This window comes from Artibeus jamaicensis, unplaced genomic scaffold (assembly GCF_021234435.1).
Source record: "Artibeus jamaicensis isolate MK-2021 breed Jamaican fruit bat unplaced genomic scaffold, CSHL_Jam_final scaffold_1689, whole genome shotgun sequence".
NCBI classification, from domain to species: domain Eukaryota; kingdom Metazoa; phylum Chordata; class Mammalia; order Chiroptera; family Phyllostomidae; genus Artibeus; species Artibeus jamaicensis.
This window is the reverse complement of record NW_026522029.1, coordinates 1,307,146-1,329,264: the sequence shown is the minus strand read 5'-3', so window position 1 is coordinate 1,329,264 and position 22,119 is coordinate 1,307,146. Positions and strand designations below refer to the sequence as shown.

Sequence of the window (22,119 nt, the reverse complement as noted above, 5' to 3'; positions counted from 1 at the left end):
GTTCCTTGCCCGGTCCCTCTCACCATTGCCCTTGACCACGCATAGTGTCTCAGAGATGTTTACTCCTCAACAACGCCGTGATCCTTTCAATGACCTGCAGGGGGGACAGGGAAAAACAAACCAAAACCAAATTTCCTTGGTGAATTAAATCTCTCGACATCGCTCACACCGCCTCTGTCAGTCTTGCTCTCCGCCTCTCTCTTGCCTTCTTTCTCTTTCTCTCTCTCTCTCCATCTTTTCACAGAACCACTGGAACATCAATGCTAGTGAGGACAAAGTTTAAAAGCAATCTTCTTCAAGAAGCCAAGTCCAGTTGTGCTGATGTCTGTCCGCCCTCACAGATGGGAAGGAGTTCCAGATACAGAGTTCATTCCAGAAACTGGGTAAGCTGCGGGGGCGGGGAAGTGGGCAGCTGCTGCTGGCCCGGTCAGTCTAGAGTTGTACACAGACACTGTCCGTAAAAGCACCCATTCCAGGCCTCCCTGCACAGAGTTCGCCCAGTTCTGAGTCAGTGTGCATGTGTGTGTGTGTGTGAACGTGTGTGCATGTGTGCATGTATGTATGGGTAAATCTGCATGTGGGGGGGGCTAACTTTTCATGGCTGCTAAATGCTAGCATCTCCCTTAACATTATTATAAAATGATTATTCAGTTTCTTCAAAGGCCACTCTGGAGTAGACGATGCTTTTTATAAAACTAAGCTTTGGGAAGACAGGAGAACAGCCACTGAGTCGGACGGAGATGATTCCATCGCAAGTATATTTCAGTGGCTTAAATGTCTCTTGTTGTTCTTGGGTAATGCTTTCCTCCTCCAGAAAAAAAAAAATACGCAGTTCCTGTGTTTCAGAGCCACTGGGCTCCCAAAGAGGAGGATCTGCCCATGGAGGTTCCGGGGCCTTGGCTGCTGGAGGCTCCGCGGTGTCTGGACTGGCCATTAAACCATGTGCACGGACATCTGGGAGGAGGAGCCTGGGACCGCCCCGTACTGCCGGCCATCACAGGTGTTAGCCGCCTGCTGGTTATTGGGCGAAGGGCTGATCATATGCATGCTGTGCTCCATCCCCGTGGGCAGGTACTGCCTCTCTCCGAAGGCCCCATTGGAAGGCGAAGAACAGAGTAAAGTGCTTTGAGAGGCGCTCAGTTTCTCTGGGCTTGCAGCTAGCCTAGGGGAAGTGGGGAAATTGTATCCGTACAGATTGTAAGGGTTGTGGAGAGAGAAGGCATTGTAGGAGCTCTGCTGCATGTGGCTGCCCCCGAACATGTGTGGTGATGAGGAGGTGGAGGCTGCATTGCCTGCCTGCATGACATACTGAAACTGGGAAGTGGGGAAGGACCCCAGCTGGCCCCCGTAGGCTTCCATCTTGCTGTTGCTAGGCAACGAGGGTGGAGTTGGTATTCCTGAGATCAGGGATGGAGTCCTCTGAGGCATGAAGGTTTCAGAGGGCTGAGTGGCTGAAGCAGCGCCACTCTGGAGCCTGTTGTAGCCACTGTCACTCAGCCCCGGGTAGCTCTGCAAGGCAGCCATGTTGCTTCGGGCACAGGGTGGGTAATCAGAGAGGTTCAGGTTACACAGCTGGCTCTCTCGACAGCCCACGTTGAAAGTGTTGGGGGCCAGATGAAAGGTCGGAGGAGAACAGGATGGAGATAAAAGATGAGAAGAAGCTGAAGGGGATGGTGTGCCAGTGCTGGAAGTGGTCGGGGAAGTGCCTGTGCTGCCCCCTGAAAGACAAAACATTAATTCCCTTAAGACAGAGGCCTTTTAAGTTGAGTCTGTCCAGGCCAGATGCAAGCCATGCTGGAGGTGCCCTCAGATGTCCGAGATGGGCTGGCCTGTACGGAACCGTTGCTTTCTCATAACTCAGTAAACTTAAGTAATTCCACCCGTGTGTGTACAGCACACCCTCCACTGGAGAAGACAGAAAGGGTGACAACGAAGAACATGGAACTCTTTTGTTTGACTGTGAAGTGAGTCTTAGTAAGTCTTGTTTTGTAATAATAATAATCATCGTCATCATCATCGTCCTTCTAAAACTTGCTTTGCCATTTCTTGCCATCAATTTCCCTTTCTAGTAAAGACCTCTGATAGTCAGCATTAAAAGCCACTAGCTCGACTTGTCCCATTCTGAGCAGAAATGTGTTAAATATGTCTTTGGACCTGGCACTGTTGCTTATTTCACCAGAGTTAGTCTTCCAGCTAAAAATATAGGATACCAAGTCTCAGAAGAAACGCAGCACTTGGGGCAGGGTGGCCAAGTCAAGGTTGGAGGCTGGGAGGGCTGAGCAGAGGGGCCCTGGGGGTGTGGTTAAAGTTCTATCATGAAAGACATTATGAGCACAATTACAAGAGCTGGATGAGCATAAAGCAAAACTAACCCCAAATGAAATCATCATGACCTGTAGGCTCTGCCAATCTCATTTATAAAAGTCTGCCCCGTCTCAGAGACTGGACAGATTGTGAATGGAGTCCTTGGGTTTGAGATATTTATGAGGACAAGAGCCAAATGGGTCATGAAGTCCAGAGACCTGCGCTCTACTCGCAGCTCAGCTCCATGAACCAACCCTGCCATCTGGCTCTAGGTGCACAGCTTTCCTCTCTGGGCTTCAGTCTCCTTCTAGAAGATGAGGACTTGGGTTTGATCAGTGTTCTCAAGCAAGGAGAAGCTGTGAGCTCTGGAAGCTGCTGAAGTCCCAGAATCCAGCCTCAGATCAACTACATGAGAATTCCTGAGCATGGGACCTCCATGTCCCTATTGTCTTAAAACTCCCCCCAAATGATTCTAATGTCCCCAGTTGAGAACCGATGAAACAAACCAAATTCCTTACTTCAAGGTCTCCGAGTAGTGATTCCCCAACTTGAGCATGCTTGAGAATCACTGGTGGGCTTGTTAAAACAGAGGAACCCCCAGAGTTCCCGATTCTCTAGGTCTGGGGCAGGGCCTCAAGCTCTCAGGTAAGACTAATGCTGCTGGTCCAGGGAGCACATTTTGGGTTAGAGGACCTCTAGGTCCCTTTCAACTCATGAAGCTCCTGTATCAGAAAGGGTTGCTCCTACGACCTGTGGATATAGAACTGGACTGATGGCTGATGCACCGACAGATGAAGGGCTGGTTCAGCACAACCTAGTTTGGCCTTTGGGTAGTCTAAGAAGCCAAAATGACCTTTCCAAGCATCCCCTTTCCTGGGCCAGGAAGCAACAGTGCAGCACCCACTTCCTGTCTCCCCACTGGAAATTCAAGGCAGCGGCGAGTGCTGGGGCTGCTGGGTCTTCCATTTGAATTCTCCAGAATGGGCAGCTGCCGGGTCTCCCATGGTGGAGTCCCTCCTTAAGGGCAAGACTGGGAGTTTCCCAGAACTACTGAGAGCTATGATTCCCCAAGGAATAGAGGGCATGGTGCTCTCTGGGTCGTCCACAATTCAGGAAACGACTCTTAGAACCTGAGCTGCTGTAAAAGGGGAAAGGAGATTTTTCAGTGAAAAGAAGCAGGGATAAAGTTTTAATCATTGAGGGAACTGTTTTAAAAAAGCTGGAAAAGATTCCAAATGTTGGGATTGTGAAGATACCATCCCAAGAGTGCCAGGGAGGCAGGTCCCTCAAAGAAAAGCCAAAGTTAATTTTTAGCAGGAAAAAAAAAGGGCCTCAGCCTACATCTATAAATATGGTAGTAGTACTGGGTGTGGAAATACAAATTTAGCTCTTGATAGTTTTCTCAGAGTTAAATTTTTACAGAACCCGACTAATACCTCTTCCTCTGTCAAAAGAATTTCCCCAATGACTTTCCAAGGTAGAACTGGATTTAGTTATAAATAGCTGCTGACTTTAGAGTCATTGCAGGAAATTCTTCTTCCTTGTTTCTTGCTCATGCCTAAAATTCCTTTCAGAGAGGTAAAAAGACTTAGTAAGGGATGTCCAGTCATCTCTAGGCCCCACTGGATGAAGAAGAGTTGTCTTGAGCCACACAATGAATACACAAACACTAACAAAAACTGATGAGCAAAAAAAAAGGTTTAAGTAAATTTACGATTTTGTGCTGGGCTGTACTCATACCCATCCTGGGCCACATGCAGCCCACTGGCCACGGGTCGAATACCCCTTATTCAGGCCAACATTGTAAAAACCTCTGGAGGACCTAAGTCAGCAGCTGGCCGTGGTAGGAAGAGCACCAACCCTGATTTCAGGGTCACCAGCATCCATCCAACTCGTGCCCACAGGCAAGGTGAGCTACCACGTAACTCCTCTCATCTGTGAAGTGAGGGGCTTGAACTGCTAGACTTCAGTTTCTGTTTTCCTCAAAATTATATCTGTGTGTGAGGATTCAATTGATGCTCACGTGTCAATGACCAACGACAAGTACTTTCTAGGAAGCTCGGTCTGGAAAGGGGAGACTGAGAAGGATGAGAAAGAACCTCTCGTGGGTCTCATCCCTCCGAATCCTCTGCCCGCGGGGCCCTGTGTGGAGCTCGGGAGCTCATTTTCTGCAAGCCTGTGGTTCCTTTTAGAAGCATTCTATACATTTTCCTTGTCTTTCACCCTAAATGGCATGAGCTTCTGTGAAATAAATGCTACGGCAACAAATGGAGAAACCTGACTCCAGCTGTAAAGAGAGTTGTGTTTTATGAGCTATGTGTCTGGTCTCCTTGCTTTGAAAGTCCATCCTTGTGCTCCCAGAGCTGGTGTTTATGCGGTCCCCTGGGAGACGCCCTGTTCAGCACACCGTACTGTCCTGTTACAGGTCTGCCCCATCAGCGCTGGGCCTCGCCCTGCGGCAGGAAGTGTGGGATGGAGCAGATGACTTTTTACAACTCTAAATGGTTTTCTCGGATGGCCCACGATGGAACGAATGGTACTGATTTAAGGCCTCAATTGGTTTCACTACCAAAAAAAATAATAATAAGGGAACTATTAACAAGTTGCAGAGATTTCTGCTGAGCAGATGAGAGGCACATGTTAAAAAGTTTGTAGTCAGCTTGCTTTTGGCTTTTAAATGACACTCACTGCAAATGAGAATTGGTGGCCTGCTGAGCTTCAAGGGGTGAAAGCCCCCCATATGAATTAGTGCTTGAAGGGAAAGAGCAACCCTGCGAGGACAAGGTCATAATGCTTCCATTCGCATTGAAGAAATGTTCTAATGCATCTGAAGTTCTCCATACAGATAATAGTGAGTTTTCAAAGTCCACATAGAGAAGACTATGCTATGCATTTTGCAAAGAAGCAAACCGAGAAACTCAGAAGTCTTTATTCTCTTATGATCTAACAACTTGTCAGCTGTTAAACAAGATTGGGAGTGCCAGCCAAGTGCTAAGTAAGCAGAAGGAGGCAGGCTGCCCTCCCCGTGCACTTCAGCACTTGGCTTCCTGGAGGCTTCTCCGCGCACAAGAGCTCGGGCAGAGCGGGAGGCCAGGCCGCACAGATACAGAGGGGTCAGAACTGCCCCTCAGAGAAAAGCATGCCTCGCTTTCCTGCAGCCTCATCCCCTCTCTACCCATCAGGTCCAAAAGCTCAGGGTCTCAATTTAAACTTCATTTAATGATGAACGTGGTCTACAGAGTCAAACCAACCCAGTTCCAACTCCAGCCATTGTCCTGACCTTAGCAAATTAGCCTTTCCATATAAATGGAATCATGAATATCTATCTGGTATGGATTTTAAGGAAATAGATGAAATAATATATATCACGAAATGCATATAGGCGTTAACTATTTGTTTCCTTTCTTCTTCCCTTGTAGGAGTGAAGGGAGGTGAAGAGAATCTTAGCGTCTTTGGGCTCTGATGGGCCAGCTGTCAGGTGCTGGCCTCTGTCCTGGGAGCTGAGCATCAAGGCCTTGCCACTGGTGAGCTGTGTCCCAGGTGGATGCCCTGACGTCACAGGCTCCAGGAGCCTCCATGGCTCTGAATGACAGAGTGCTGGGCACGTGGGGGCTACCTATGGGCCCACCAGGGCCATATTCCCAACTCTGTTTCCTCTTGGAACCATCTGCCCCTCCCCCCCGTCTCTGCCCCTGTGGACACAGACGCCCCACCTCTCTCCATCTCTTCTCAGATCAAGCAAAGCAGAAGTGAACACACACGGGTAGACTGGTACCTTTCCCCAGTGGATTAAGACCACTGACTATACTCAGAGGACTTAATTCACTTCTGAGAGGTGGTTACAATGTAATGCCCATGACTTACTTATTTTATAGCTGGAAGTGTGTACCTCTTCACCTTTTTTATTCATTACCAGCCCCTGCCCCTGGTAATCACCAGTTTGTTCTCTGTCTCTGTGAGCCTTTCTGTTTTGTTTTGTTCTGTTTGTTTGTTGTTTCACAGACTCCACATGTAAGTGAACAGTGGTGTACAGCACAGGGAATATAGTCAATAATATCATAATAACTTCATATGGTGGCAGATACTTACTAAAGTTGTTGTGGTAATCACATTTGTATATGTGGTAATCCCATTGTAAAGAACAGAAATGTCAAATCACTATGTCTTACACCTGACACTAACATGACATTTTAACAAATATAATGCCCTAGGTAACCAAACACTGTCTGGCATCCCAACACCAATCCCCCACCTGCCCCACAGATCCCCCATCTGCCCCACCAATCCTCTACCTGCCCCACCAACCCCCTACCTGCCCCACCAATCCCACACCTGCCCCACCAACCCCCACCTGCCCCACCAACCCCCTACCTGCCCCACCAATCCCCCACCTGCCCCACCAATCCCCACCTGCCCCACCAACCCCCACCTGCCCCACCAACCCCCACCTACCCCACCAACCCCCTACCTGCCCCACCAACCCCCATCTGCCCCACCAACCCCCACCTGCCCCACCAACCCCCCCCTGCCCCACCAACTCCCCACCTGCCCCACCAATCCCCCACCTGCCCCACCAATCCCCCACCTGCCCCACCAATCCCCCACCTGCCCCACCAACCCCCATCTGCCCCACCAATCCCCCATCTGCCCCACCAACCCCCCTACCTGCCCCACCAATCCCCCACCTGCCCCACCAACCCCCACCTGCCCCACCAATTTCCTACCTGTCCCACCAATCCCACACCTGCCCCACCAATCCCACACCTGCCCCACCAACCCCCTACCTGCCCCACAGACCCCCCACCTGCCCCACCAATCCCCCACCTGCCCCACCAACCCCCATCTGCCCCACCAATCCCCCATCTGCCCCACCAACCCCCACCTGCCCCACCAACCCCCACCTGCCCCACCAACCCCCACCTGCCCCACCAATTCCCTACCTGCCCCACCAATCCCCACCTGCCCCACCAATCCCCCACCTGCCCCACCAATCCCCACCTGCCCCACCAACCCCCTACCTGCCCCACAGATCCCCCATCTGCCCCACCAATCCCCACCTGCCCCACTAACCCCCTACCTGCCCCACCAACCCCCATCTGCCCCACCAATCCCCCACCTGCCCCACCAACCCCCTACCTGCCCCACCAATCCCCACCTGCCCCACCAATCCCCCACCTGCCCCACCAATCCCCCACCTGCCTCACCAATCCCCACCTGCCCCACCAACCCCCTACCTGCCCCACCAATCCCCCATCTGCCCCACCAACCCCCACCTGCCCCACCAATTTCCTACCTGCCCCACCAATTTCCTACCTGTCCCACCAGTCCCACACCTGCCCCACAAATCCCCCACCTGCCCCACCCCTGCAGTATATTTTATTTGTGGACCTAAGTGAAAAGGTGCGCATTAAAATTCAAATTTGACATTAATTTGCTCCAATATTCCATGCCGACAGCCAAAATAACTAAAAAGAACACATAATTAGCAGTGATTCACCATGAGGACGATAGCCTGGGATATACTTGTGCATTGTGAAGACGAGTGAAATTCGACCATGAACCTGCAAACCTGCTGACCTGCATCACTTCCAGACTGCAATACGGAGGCTTTTGCTCACAGCTTCCTCTTGGGTTTACTTTGTTGTGCTCCCCCCACAAAAAGAAAAACCCCACTTGAAAACAGTAAAACAAAACTGCCTCTGGACTAGTAAAGCATAAATTTCCATGTAATTACTTGGTTCCACGAGCCACACTCTTCTCTCATGTGAGGAGATGGCATTTGTCCCCGAGGAGCACTGACTCACTGTGTGTCCCTGAGACGCCTTCTTTGAGGCTTTCAAACAGATAAGAGGTAAAAAGTCAGCCCCTGTGGACTCATTCCAGGGAATAAACCCAGTAGCCATGAAGTTTAATGATCACAGCCCTGTTCCTACCAACCAAGGAACTACCCTTCCTCAGTGCCCTTTTCAAAATGCAAGTGTGAAACAGTAGAATGCTAATGAGAACTGGGTGGTTTCAGTCTTAGAAAGACTCTGAGTGCATCCTTCTCCCTGAAGTTCAAAGTCATGCATTGGGCCAAACCTCTTCCATCTAAAACAGCTTTTAACCTCGTCGCCTGGTTCTCAATTCTCACTTTGGTCTCTCTGCTTCTTACACGGCCCTAATCTATGCCTACTGCATTCTCTAAGTGGAGTGCCCCTTTTTCTTCACTTGCCATGAACTTGTTTCTCTGTCTTCCCTTCTGCAGTGTGCGTCTGCTGTTATTATAATTTAGACCAAATCAAACTGCTTGTGTCCTGGCAGTCATACCTGGTTTCCCGCTGAGAAACATCCTCTTCCACTCTCACCCCTTTGCGGGATCTCTGGGGAAAGAATGTGACTCATGCCAAGACAATCGAGGCATTGTGTTCTACTCCCCCAGGGCCACAGCCCTTGGTTCAGGTGACTCAATTAGAGTCAGGGAGACTCAGTGAGATTTTGTCAGAACCCTTAGGAGAGAGGCACATGACCTTTCCCATCAGATTGAAACTTAAAAAGATGCATCTCCAGGGCAGCTACATTACCGCCCTGGGGAGCCCAAGAGTGAGGTCAGGTGAGAAATGATGACATCTCAGAGTAGGGTGGTGACAAGGGAGGTCAGCGATGTGGATCGATTTAAGGACTGGCAGTGGTTGGGGCTGGTGGAGGAGAGGAACCTCCAGGCAGATGGAAGGACAGTGACGCTGTCCTTCCAGGAGAGGGCGCCAATCTGTGAGGCAATCCCTGGATTCAGTGGTGGACACCTTGAGTTTAAGGCTTTGGGGACAAAATAAAAAATGTAAGGTAATAACTGTTGGTTTCAGTGATGGAACTGAGATGTTTTCTAATCCCTGTCATGAGCTCCTCAAGGGCTTATCCCTTATCTCAGTGATAAAGGAAATTGGCTATTTTGGAATCATTACAGTGATCACACAGTCATTCAGAGATTTCTATCCATTCAACTGCCCTCCTTTCCTAATCTCTTACTAGTAGGAATGCGCTCAGTAACTGATCCCTCTCACGACCAGCCTCTAATTAATGCCAAATCTCCAACCTATAGAGACCCTTGTCATTCTGTTAACTACCTGACAAGCATTAGAACACCCCATGGTGGGAACGTCTATCTGGGAGTGTCTGCTGCCAGTTGAGGAGAGGGAGGGCTCTATCAATGGCAGATCTGTCTCCTACTTTCCATGGGTGCAGACATATTGCCAGCTCTGGGGTCAGAGGTCCCGGAGGGCTCCTTTCAGCACAGCAGTTGTCAGAAACACTTCGAGACACCACTCACAAACGCCTTCTCGGTTTTGGCTGTACAAGTAGTTCCACTGACAACATCAGCATAAGAACACCACCTCAACACCATCAGAACAACAGAATGGGACTTGACAACCGACCTGGGCTGTTATTTCTTTTCTTTGGTCTCTGTATTGTCTTAGCAAACAGCCCAAGTGTAACTTAGTTGGTTAGTTTGCTATGTCCCTGTCACAAGCAGCATTCAAGCAAAGCCATCCCTGAACTATAATTTCTGTCTCTGACTCTCCACAAGCACAAACTCCCTTGCTAATTCAGTAGGAATATGTCTGAAGGTCAGACCATCCACTTGACTTCATTAAAACGAAATATGGACTGATTTAGAGCTAGTGCACAAGCTGCTAAACAAGAAACCACCAACTGGAACAGTCAACTATATGTTATAAAGGTTATATTTATTTATTTTTAGAGAAAGGAGAAGGGAGAAAGAGAGAGAAACCTCAACATGTGGGAAAAACATCTATGGACAGCTTCTTGCGCATCCCCAACCGGAGACCTGCCTTGCAACCCAGGCATGTGCCCTGACCTGTAATGAAACCTGCCAGGGCCAAACGAAATTTTTTTCTAGAAAATTAAAGCTATACTAAAATTAAAGCTATGGAGGAAGATACTGTGGTCTGATGGAAGCTGTCAAGTAAGAGATCCACTTCAGAGTTCTCAGCTCAGCTCTGCTGCCTCGTAACTACAGACAGAGTACTAGACTGTGCCTCAGTTCCTTTTTGTGTAAAAGGCAAGGACAATGAATCCCATGCATGCTTCCTATAAGAAAAAACAACTATATAGAATACCCAGTCAATATGTTTTTAAAAACAGAGGATTCAGGTTTTTGCAAAAGTGTGGCTCATTCACCCAAGGGCTTTCCTTGGAATTTTATCAACAGATGGATCTTAATGAAAGAGAAACAAAAATAATGCAAGGGCAGGATGAAAACAGCACCCTTAACCTCATCCAAGCAGAAGAGCTGACGCAGCCCCGAGCAGCAGCAGCACCGCCAAACCGTCCTGAGCCATGTATTCGACCTGCCAGACGGTCCTGTGTGTGAGACAACGAGGTCATATGGACACCTTGGCGAATCGGTCCTCGTGAGGCGGTCTGGTTCAGTGCCACCCTGCCAACACTCTCCTCACGAAAAGGTAAGTGCCACACCTTGTCTGTCACTGGTGTGAGTTCACCACTCCCTATGTCTTCTAAGACACAAAAACAGACCCACACAGATGGCTGCGCTTCTTTTCTTCATGTCATGAGTGATACTGTCCAGAGTTACTATAACCCTTAGTCCTTAAGGGAAGAGGGAATGGGTATTGTTACTTTTACATCCTTTGTTAACGTCCAGAAACCAAGCCACATATTTTTTCATAATGAGAATCTGGATCAAGTTCAGTGTATAGTTCAAAAATGTATTTCAATTATATTATTTAATAGGGTCTTGGCTTTTCCTCCAGCCCATCCCACTGCCATATGTATCCAATAATTCAAGTTCATTCTTCCTCTCCGAGTTGCTGAATAAACGTGATGTTTTACTTTGAAAGTTCAGTTTCTCTTTAACCACAGTTTGCCAAGTTTCACCGGTAAGTCTTCAGATATATAAATTTTCAGTGGAAACACCATGAAACCTGTGACGTGCATATCTAAGCTGCTCCCTCACCTGCCCAGCGGCCCCCTGGGCGGGTGAAATGCCGTCAGCAGCCCCAACATCACTCCCCGTCCACACCCACACACTTAGTGGGTGGTGGTGCTCCAAGACGTACTCAGATGGTGACCCTGCCTCCCTGAGCCACAATGCCACGTGTGACCTCATTCATCATTCACTGGGTACTTCCTGGGTGCCAGGCCCTGCAGTAAGTCTTGGGGACTCAGCAGTGAACACAACGTTACCTGTTCTCAGGAACTGCCAACATCTCTGCCAGCCCCTCATATCAACCTCCGTGATACAGATGCTGCTTAGCAAGATCTTAGAGAGTCCATGAGTAAGGCCAAGGCCTATCAGCAAGAAGCCTTCTCAGAAATACACAAGGGCAAGTGTGTGCATGATACATTTTCATTTATAAAGCATGTTTATATGAGGAGCCTCAAATAAAGATGGTCGCTTTCTGGCGGGTGAGGAAGCTGGAGCCCAGGCGCTGAAAATAACCTGCCTGAAGTTACAGAGTTAGTGACCATCAAGGATCAAGGCCCAGATTTCCTGGCTCTCCATAAAACCTCTGCCTCCAAAGGGCCACAGAGGCCTAAAAGTAACACACTGTAATATTTACTGTCCTGCTTCTATCAAAGCCTTATGGGGAGTAAGTCACTTCATAGGGAGGGCTTCCTTGTCTTTTCTACTTATGGGAAAAGAGAGAGAAATTCTGAATCATTTGTCTCACCAGATCCCAGTGAAGATGAATGTTTTGAACAATCATCAGAAAAGCAGTATCTCTTGAGCCTGATTCATCTTCCTCTTAGGTCTCCACATACGGAGACATAAAGGGGTGATGGTGATGGTGCTGGTGATAACAATGACAGCCAGCATGTACTGAGTGCTTCCTATGTTTTTAAATGCATTATCTCATTTAATCTTCACAAGAATTCTATTACAGCTCCTCATTTTGCAGATGAGAAAATTAAGTGTGACAAAGGATGAGGAACTAGACCAAGTTCGCAAAGCTTGGAAGGAAGAGCAATAAGAGCCTAACCCAAGTGTCTATGCTTTTCATCTCTATGTTCATCTTAAACCATGAGCAGTGGCCTTTTGGTGGAACAGAATAGGCTCTGTCTATCATTTTGACTGGTGTCACTTTTGAGTAGGACAAGACTGGAGAAGGGAACTCAGAGGTGTCTGACTCAGTGGAGAACTGTCACTCTGGTACCTGGTGAACAGGGGAGTCACTGAGCCCTCTGTGCACGTGGCCACTGGTTTCCCACCCTGCGCTGTAAGGGGCTGGATGTTAGAAACTGGTGAAAAGCACAGAGCAGGCGGCGCAGGGGAGCCTACCTAGCCCATCACCTTGAGAGGTGCGTTCCACAGGAGCAAAAAAGGAGAAAGCATGAGTTACAGATCCAGGCGGGTTTTACAGAGCCCCCTCCTCACTTTCGGACCCAGGGTGATTGATTCCCATGGTTCAAAGCCAAGTTTTTTTCTCATCCACAAAACTAAGAAAACCTATAAGGCTACCCTGAGAAAAAAATGAAGTTATTATAAAGATCTCTTCAAGTGCCAAGGGCATTGTGAATGGTTAGTGATAGAAATGATCCTCTCCCCACCATCAAAACCTTTCCTGTATAACCTTACTTTTAGGAAGGCTGTGTGGGGTGCCCGGGGGAGGCACTGCCCCTGGAGCTGGGCTATTTGCACAAGCAGCCATGCTTTTATTTGCATAGCAACCAAGTTCTCTTCGTTCCAGGGAAATCAGGCTTGGCTGGGGGCCAGGTGCGCTATATTTTCAGCTCTCACCCCCTCCCCGGCCCTATCTCTGGGCAGAGGCCTTGCCAGGGCCTTACCTTGCTGCTTCTGCATGGTGGTGAAGTCCTCAAAGGTGAGTGTGCGCACAGGGGGTCTCCAGAACGCGTAAGTCTCCATGATGGCTTCCAGTCCGGTTCTGCAGAGAGAGAAGCCAGCAAAGGAAGTTGTCAATAATCCCAAGAAATACACTGACTTTTTACAGATCTTGGGTGGTTTGTCTGGCAAGTGGTATATGCAGAGGGCATGAGGGACAGCACCATCAGGAAACAACTCTGGCAGAGCACAAGGCACAGGTGACACTAGGTGGCAGGAGGAAGAAGAAATGAACCCAATTCAGATGATTGGCAAACAAGTCATAACTACGATGGAATTTCACTCTGACCTTCTTCAAAGGAGGTTCGGTCTGCATGAAAAAGAGAACATGTCAAGATCCGGGTCACTAATATGAACAGGGTTGAGCACAGAGTAGCACTGGCCATGTCCCTGGCATAGGGCAATGTCATCATCATTACCAGAGTGCACTGACCCAGCCCATCCCAGAGTCAACTCCGCCACTGGGTACATGGAGTCAATGAAACTGACAAGCAAGGCAATAGAAATAAAAAGTGAGGTAAGCAATCAAATAGACCCGAGTTTCTGTTGCAACAGGAAATACCTACCTGAAGGCAAAGAGAAGGATTGATCCCAGAAATTATACCTCAGGCAAATATTTATCTGTATTTTATAATCTAATAACCAAGCTGAACTTTGAGGGTCAGATTCTCGGGACTGTCAGACTTCAGAAAACACCCAGGAGTTTGCAGATACACTACTTTAAGGCTTCTGGCTCATTGATATTGGAAACTCTGTTCATCGAACTATGCGCACACTCCTACTTTACCATTCCATCAATTCTCTCTGTATCACATCAGTGAGCTGTTGATGGACATCAATTTAACATAATTATCCAAGTTATCTCAGACATACTCTTGCTGATATTCCATGTGGTCAAAACAGAGTACTGTAGTTGGGGTTTCATGTAAGGCTTTGAACACAGCTTCTGACATTTGATTTTTCTTTAAAACTAACTTCCTCCATCTAGGTGGAGGAAGGGCAAGTTCAAGGACAGTGAAGAAGCCTGGAGGAGGAGGGTAGAGAAGTGGCATAAGTCACTGGAATATAACGTGGTGTCCTTTCCTGGAAAAGACAAGCGTTCACTCTTGAGATGAAACTTAGGCTGCCTTTCCATCTCCCTAGGTAATACATTTCCAGAATTCTCTACAGTCTTGCACACCAGGAAGAAAGTGAGAAGTTTTATTTTAAGTGAGAACAAATATTCTTTCCTTATAAATGACTCTAAGATGCCCTGAGGTTCTTCTCAGATGAGCTGCTGATATACTGATTGGCTCTTTGTGTTGGAAAACTTCCTCTCTGAACAGGTCTTACATGCACAGTTAACTTTCTAAAGTCTTCTCTGGAATCTCAGAGGCTTTAAATACACCAATGTTGGCAAATCAAAGTCTGTATTTTTAGAAGAGGTGGAGAGAAGAGGGTGTTGCATGGTGTTTATTAGCTGTTAATCTGTTAAACGTAGGAATAGGAGACAACTTCACCTACTCACCCTGCATTAATGCTGAATACAGTACATGAAACTATCTGTGGAGAGAAAGAGTCCCAGCAGTTAGGAAGTTCAGAATAATAAGGGGACAGGCAGGTAAAGCCACACTGAGCTCTAATGTTAGTGGCCCATTAGAGCATCTCAGGGGTCCCTTTGGTGGCATGGGAGGCTCATTGGCAATGGCAATATATTTATTGTTCCACCTCCTATTCCATTCTTCCCAAGAGCGTGCACTGATGATGGTGACAAAATATTAGCTCAAGGACAAAGAACAGTCCCTTCTCATTTCATTATAAGGTGATAGAAAACTGTAAAGTACCAGTAACGCTCCAATATACTGCCAATATTATATTCATTAAAGGGAAAATGAACTTTCATTTTACTTTCATAACAGGCAAAAAGACTGTGGCAAATGTATTAATAATTTTATTTAAAGCAGTCAGTTCTATATAGGACCGTGACCATCTCCCTAAATCTAAAATCCAACTGAAAGACTGAGTTATAGAACCATAGGTTTAAAAAATAGAGATATTGGGTGTGGTCAACTTCTACTTTCTATGACACCACCTTGGGTGGTGATCCAGCCTCTGTTGGAGTATTTCCCAAGGAAAGCATTCAATTTTTTGACATGTCTATTAGAAAGTTCTTCCTGACTTTGGGCCAAAATCTCTAATGTAACTTTCACCCTCTGGTTCCATGACCGATGGGTAAACAGTGAGAGTGTGCAACATTCCCACATCTTCAACAGGAAGACTTGCCTTAGCTGTGAAGAATGTACTGGATAACATGCCACATAGGATGCACCCATGATCATGCAGCTCAGGGCTCTGTCGCAACAAGAGCTATTCTGATGATGTAATTGAGGGATAGGGGCCATGGCTACCCAGAAATACTGGCTAAGACCACACATTCCTAACAACATCTTACGAATCCATTGCGGATCCATCTCTCACAGATTTATCCTAGACCTTTACTGAATCTATGTATTCAGAATGTATTTCTTAGAAAAATTACTCATTATTTGTTTATAACATGCCACATCTTATTTGTCCTCAACCACATTAAGCTCCATGGAGTAGATCTAATTGTTAGAAAGTACCACTTCTATAGATCAGGACTCAGAAAAGTGCCATGGCGAGATAAGTATTAGATAATCCATCTCCCTCAGCACTAGCATGTCTGCTTGTGATCCCATGACTTTCTATGATCCAGTGCTTAGCACATTGCCTGTTACATGGCAAGATGTCAATAAAGATGAGTCAGTATTCCATGAACTTTAACCAGCATTCATTTTTCAAAGCCTAAAACTTAGGAAAACAACTTGATGTAAAATCAAGACTCTGAAGACAGAAGGAGTCCTCTAGTACTACAGACTTGGGAATCATTTCTATTGCTGATGGGACCTTTCCTGACTCATATCTCAGTGAGGTTTCAGTGATCCTTTGGTTTCTTCCACTCCAGTCACAGAATTTCTGTGAGTCTAAGTCCCCAAGCTGAGGCCGGTCCGTTCCACACTCCTCTTACTAGAGTCCTTGCAAACCACCTATTAACACCTTCGGCCACTTGGATGTCTTTTGCAACACATTGTTTACTTATTTATCATCATCATATTTTCTTTTTAATCTCAAGGTTCTTACATGTGAATTTATGGTCTAACAAATAAAAAAAATGTCCTAAGGTAACCACATATTATCAATATGTTCCACAGGGTGAGCCACTCTGGGTTTGTTGCACACCAGAGACCTGATGTCATCTCAGAGGTTTCCAATCAGAGATGATCACACTGGCAAGGGTCCCTCTTTTGTTTACTTTTCCCTGTTTTCTCCAGTGACAACAGAGGCCATATCCAAACTGTTTTTGTTCAGTCCTTTGGCTGTAATCACCTCTTTGTTTTCCAGGCCTTTCCTCTTCGGACTTTTCAGTCTGCCCCCTGGCCAAACCAAAGACACTGCTGAAGAGGCGGGAGAAGAGAAAAGAGAGGAGGCAAGCCAGAGAGCTCTTGCAAACTTAGGATGCCTTGAGATCAACTGATTTGGAAAAATAGCCAGACTATAGAGAAATATTCTCCCAACCTTCTCATTCAAAAAAATTGCTGACACCATCCATTTGCAGTTCAGCAAATATTTGATAATTATAACAATAGGTTCATATTCATGAACATATTAGGTAGCACACCAATGCATGGCTCTGCTTCTTATTTGTCTTGAGAGAGAGAGCTACTGTTATGCTTCTTCTGCTTATTTTCTCTCTACTTCTGCCTCTTCCTCCATCTCTTCCCCCATCCTATTTGCTGGTAGTAACAAAGGGAACATATGCTACGAGTTGATAAAACCATTGGTCATCTCTCAATAGAAGACAGTCAAGAGCTAAGGGAAGTCTACTAATCAAGATCTTGAAATCATAAGGAGTTATCTAACAAGAAAAACTATTATGCTGGGTTCAGGAGATGTAAAGAAGACACAAGGTCTTCATCCTTTAGGTGTGTCCTATTCAACAAGAAGAGCACACGTAAATAACTAGTTTCTGAACTGTGTGAAAAATGCTACACTGAAGATACGTACATGCCATGGAGCACTGAGCAAGAAGTATTAAATATGCCTGAAAACTCAAGTAATAGTCCGTAAAGTCCAGTTATTTAAGTTCAATACTAAAGGGTACTCAGCAGCTTTCTACACAGAGGCAGAAAGAACCTTCCTAGTAGAGTTAACTCTGTATGCAAAGACTTGAAGGTATAACAGAGAAGGCATGTTCTGGGAACTGAAAATAGTTCACGGTGACTGAAGCTGTGGATGTAAGATGGGGGTGGGGGATGTGGGAACATCATGGATGTTTATTCCATGTTAGCTGCTTAGATTTTATCTCACGGGCAGCACTCTGCCTCTGAGCAACCTTCCTTTCTCTTCCTGTTCCAACATTTGAAAAGACACGAAACAAGAATATACTGTTCTTTGAGATCTTGTTATGGTATCTCAACTGCCAAATCCATTTGCTGAGACTGCCCTTGGTCCACCGAGGTGGGGTCCAATCTTCTACACAGCCTTCTCCTTCGCTGGCTCTGCAATTGGCTCCTGCATCTAGACAGATTCCTCTGAGTATTTGTCGTCTGGGGATATTCTTAAAAGACCTCCTAACAGAAGTCTACAAAACTGGCAAAATAAAACAAAGCAAGCTATCACTTAAAACTCAGGTTTGGTTGGTACAATAAGTAAATCTACATGATTAATTGGCTGTCACTGATGTGCTTTACAATGGTTTGGAAGAGCAGGGAGCTGTCCAATGAACAACCACTTGGAGTTGAGTTAAAATAGTTTCTTATGCAGTGATCCCAACTTGGGAACCCCACCCCTTTGAGCAAAGGCAGTCCATAAGGAGTTTTCACTGCCTTGGGAAGCACAATAAGAAGTCATGAAAACACAAAGCAGGCTGACTGCAATATTACGTTTCTCTGAATCGGAATGAAATGGTCTAATTTGAACTTGGTGATGCTGACCCTGGACTCCAGTTGTCCTACTGAAGGAGAAGCAGCTCATGGATATCAAAATAGGGGAGCTGCCAAGCTGGATACTGATGCAGATTTCACCCCTAAAGGCATTGCTGGAGCTTTTCAAAGAGGTTACTACTGGTGTCACAGGAAGTATCAGTGGGAAGAAAGAGGGTGTCACTACAGTTTCTACGGTGCAGGCAGCTTCTGTCCCTTTCAGCTACTGCCGGTCTTATAAGGAACTCAGACATGAGTGCAACACATGTACCACTGAAGAGGGCCCAGTGTGGACTCCACATTCCTGACCAAGACCTTTGCCCAGCACTGCTGGGTCCCTTCACATTGTAATTAACTCCTCATAAAAGATGACTGGTAAAAATTATTTTAAAAAGGGTAATAGTGAATCACATAAGGGGCAGATCAGCATAGCAGTTAAGACCACAAGCTCTGGAGACACACCGCCTTGGTTCAGAGGGCAGCCCGGCTGCTTATTAAGGCCAACTCGGCCATGCAGTGCAACCTTTCCACGCCTGAGTCTCCTATCTAAATGGGGGCCCCAGTACTGCTCCCTCCAAACTGTGACTTAATAAAAGTAGATTGATCAGAGGCAAAATATATCAAAACAAGAGAGAAAACAATGAAAACTCAGCAACTACTGGTCTAACTGAAGCAAAAGAAATCCCTCCAATGGCTCAGGTGGCGACTCATAACCAGAGCAAACACTCTTACTTCACTGGAATTCAGAGCTGTGTCCGCCCTCTGGCTCCGGGTCAAATGTGGAAGGATCTGTGTGTTACCTCATTCTATTTCTCATTCTCTCCTCCAAGAACCAAAAACGTGTCCCTCAAGCCTCCGTAGGCCTCATTATCTTGCAGATATTTCAGACTCCAATATGTTAGCCATTAAAAAGACGTCACTCTGTTAGATGACACCATCGCTGGGCAAGAGCCATAGATAATAAAACAGCTGCCAATCGTCCTTGGCAAATCCACACAGCCAAAAGGACAATGGTGGAAAAGGTTCATGATGGAGGAGGGAGAACAAATAACAAGGCAGAGAAAAATGTTAAATACCGTAAGCCAGGGGACATGATGAACAGCTCTGGCCTGGATGAACGGGAGGAGTCTGGCAGGAGGCGGCTGCCTGAGTCCAGTACAGGGCCAGCTACCTTGAACTGGAGATGCAGTTGCGCCGGCTGGAGAGGGAGTCCAGCGCTGATTATTCCCATAGCTCTGCTCAATGTCACTCGTGCCAGGGATAACAAAAGAGTATGCAAAATCTACAGAGGCTAGAAAAGATTGCCAGGAAAGAACAGGAGGAGATTGGCTGGAAAAAGCACAGCCAATGGCTCTAGGGAGAAGAAATGAAAATACAGGAATTGAAAGTGAGACGTGTAGAAAGTCGTGCTGGTGGAAAGAAGGCAAGTGGTCAGCTCATTGGCTCTAAGCTGGCTACGTGAGCCTTCGAGAGTGACAAGGAATCCAAGGTGGATGAGGGCGAGGTTTTCTGTTGACTGGCTAGCTGTGACTAACAGAAGAGGGTGACATCATACTCTGGGTGCTGTTCCTGCTGGATTTGCAAATTCTGAACGCTACTAACTCACCGTTCTCTGTTCCACCATCAATCAAATGGGCCCACTGAGCCAATACCAATCAGCTTGGAGACGAAAGCGGACAACCTGGACCACAGATACTATATGAAGTGATTATTACTCTTATGTGTATATTTATAATTTAAATGACTAGAAGTAAATATCAGGTTAAACTGTATAAAATTACTGCTATTTTATCATTTTGACCTACAAATATGGTAACGTTTTATGTTCAGCTGGATAGATAGATAAGGGTGTAGACAAGATTTCAGATACGTGGTTATAACAGAACTCTGCTAACTGATTGTAACTGAGATTCGCCCTGCACCCTTTCTCCCGACTCCAAAGAAATGTTGTTTCTTGTGGGATCTAAGCAAAGATGAACTGGCCCAGGGCCAATGTCTAGCTGACTTTTCCTATCTTTGAGCTTCAGCCACTCCACTTCCTCATCGCACAGTCCTCTTGCTGGCCGCACACTCCTCTTCAGTGGCCCTTGTGAGGAGAGGCTGGGCCTTGACTGGGGTTCCTGTCTGTGCCCAAGGAGATGGTTTCTTCCTCTATGAACATGGCCTTGGAATAACAACTGCTTAAGAGAAAGGCACAGAAGACTTCTTTACTCCCAAGTATTTTCCCCACCACCAGTAGACACCCCTCCCTTTGGGTTAATTACAAGTCTCGTTAAGCATCCTCTTCCAGCAAGCAAATCCATCCATTCCTGTAATGCAATGGCTCCATTTTCAGATTGCCATCCCCTGAAACGTTATGGAATGCGATACCAGGCACCCAGAAGGGCTACCACCAGCCACGTTCCCTGCAGAAGGCAGTGCCAATTGACAATCAGCTCAGGCTCCGGTTGATTCCTACACTGCATCCTTCGGACCCTATCGTTTTCTCAGTAAGGGTCTGTAGCGAAACTATTAGCCCATATGAACCAACCCGCCCATCATTCAAGGCCTGCCACCAGCTCCTTTCTGATGGCCCTGAGTTGTGGAGTTTGAGTGTCCTGGCTCAAGCCTGAGAGAGTGCACTCCACGGAGAACAAGATGCTGTCCTGAAAAGCTATACCAGGTCCCTGAACTACAGAAGGGCCACTCCGCCTGGGACCTACCATGAAACCACAGCAGTGCCTTCTGGGGCAGCATGCCCGCTGGGAGCATCAGGAGGAAGGCATGTCACATGGGACAGCGCCCCTAGCAGTTATCTTAGATGCAGTGAGGCTGGGAGTAAGGGAAAGCCCAATGTCAAAGTCCAGAGTCATATACTTATGACTTTTAAAACAAGTTCATAGAACCGCTCACTCCCCACACAGATCAAATTTTTAATCCTCTCCTTTTCATGTATGTGTTTGCTTTGGAGGAAGTCCCTGGGAATTATATAAAATTTCCCAAGCTGACTTGGGCTTTCTCTAAAATCTTGGCAGCCGCCCCTAACAGGAACAAGGCTCTCACACTAGATGTGGGCCAAGGGCCCCCACGGAGTCCGCTCCTCTGGCTGCCCCTAGAGTTGCAAGGTCTGTGGTCGGAATGCTCCCTCTAGCTGAGCATGGTGGGCTGTCCAGGCATGCGGACGGGTGCGCCTCCCAAGGCTGCTTCTTGACCACGAGACGCAGTGTACACACTGTTGCTTCTCTCCAGTTTCATCACCTTTGTCTTCTCTTTGGCATGGGTTTCCCATTGGAGTGGCACCCCCAAATATATAATCTTCCCTCTCAGTTTTTTGTGGGTTGACCTTTCTCAACCAAGCCTTACTCTGCTTGGGCTCAGCCCCTGAGACCCCCTCTTCCGTGAGACTCCCAGACTCCAAGACAGACTGGCATCCTCGGTGGACCTGAGGGCTGCATGTGTCTAATCCACAATGAGGGTGAATCGGTGTCTCACAGCAGCAGTCTGGCTCAGACTTGGCTTAAAATTGCCTTTAGTCTTTCAAACTAAGCTTCTTTATCAATTCACTTTTTTTCCCTTTTTATTTGGTATAAATAAATTCACTATCAGGGTGAGGTGATTGATTTTCCCTCAGAAGAAGGAAGGTGTTACTGACTCCTCCTGGCAGGAGACAGCTCCCAGAGGGAACTCTGGGTATGGTGCCTGTTTAAAGGTCTGATTACAGTAAACATGTACTGACCTACTCCCCACCCAAAGCCAGTGTTGGACCACATTTATTTTTATCCTTGCCTGAGGACATATTATCATTGGTTTTAGAGAAAGAGAGGAAGGGAGAGAGAAAAATATCAACGTAAGAAAAAAGCATTACTTGGTTGGACCACATAATTTCTGAGATATCTAGGAGGAGGAACAACTTCCCTCCCATTGCAAAGACAAGGTCTGGAAGCAACATCGGTCAGGGTTTTCCACTCCAAAAGGCCCGGCGTCTACTACTCT

General features: G+C 47.0%; 1 protein-coding gene across 1 annotated transcript in view; it reads right to left on the bottom strand.

Annotated features, from left to right (window-relative positions):
• Positions 1-543: 543 nt before the first annotated feature.
• TBX15 (T-box transcription factor 15) overlaps positions 544-22,119 on the bottom strand; it is a 98,749-nt gene continuing 77,173 nt past the window's right edge. The window contains exons 7-8 of the mRNA XM_037135147.2: positions 13,111-13,208; positions 544-1,718 (exon numbers count right to left, since the gene is read on the bottom strand). Coding sequence (XP_036991042.2) covers positions 934-1,718; positions 13,111-13,208 — 883 coding nt within the window. The 3' untranslated portion in view covers positions 544-933. The remainder of the gene's footprint in view (positions 1,719-13,110; positions 13,209-22,119) is intronic.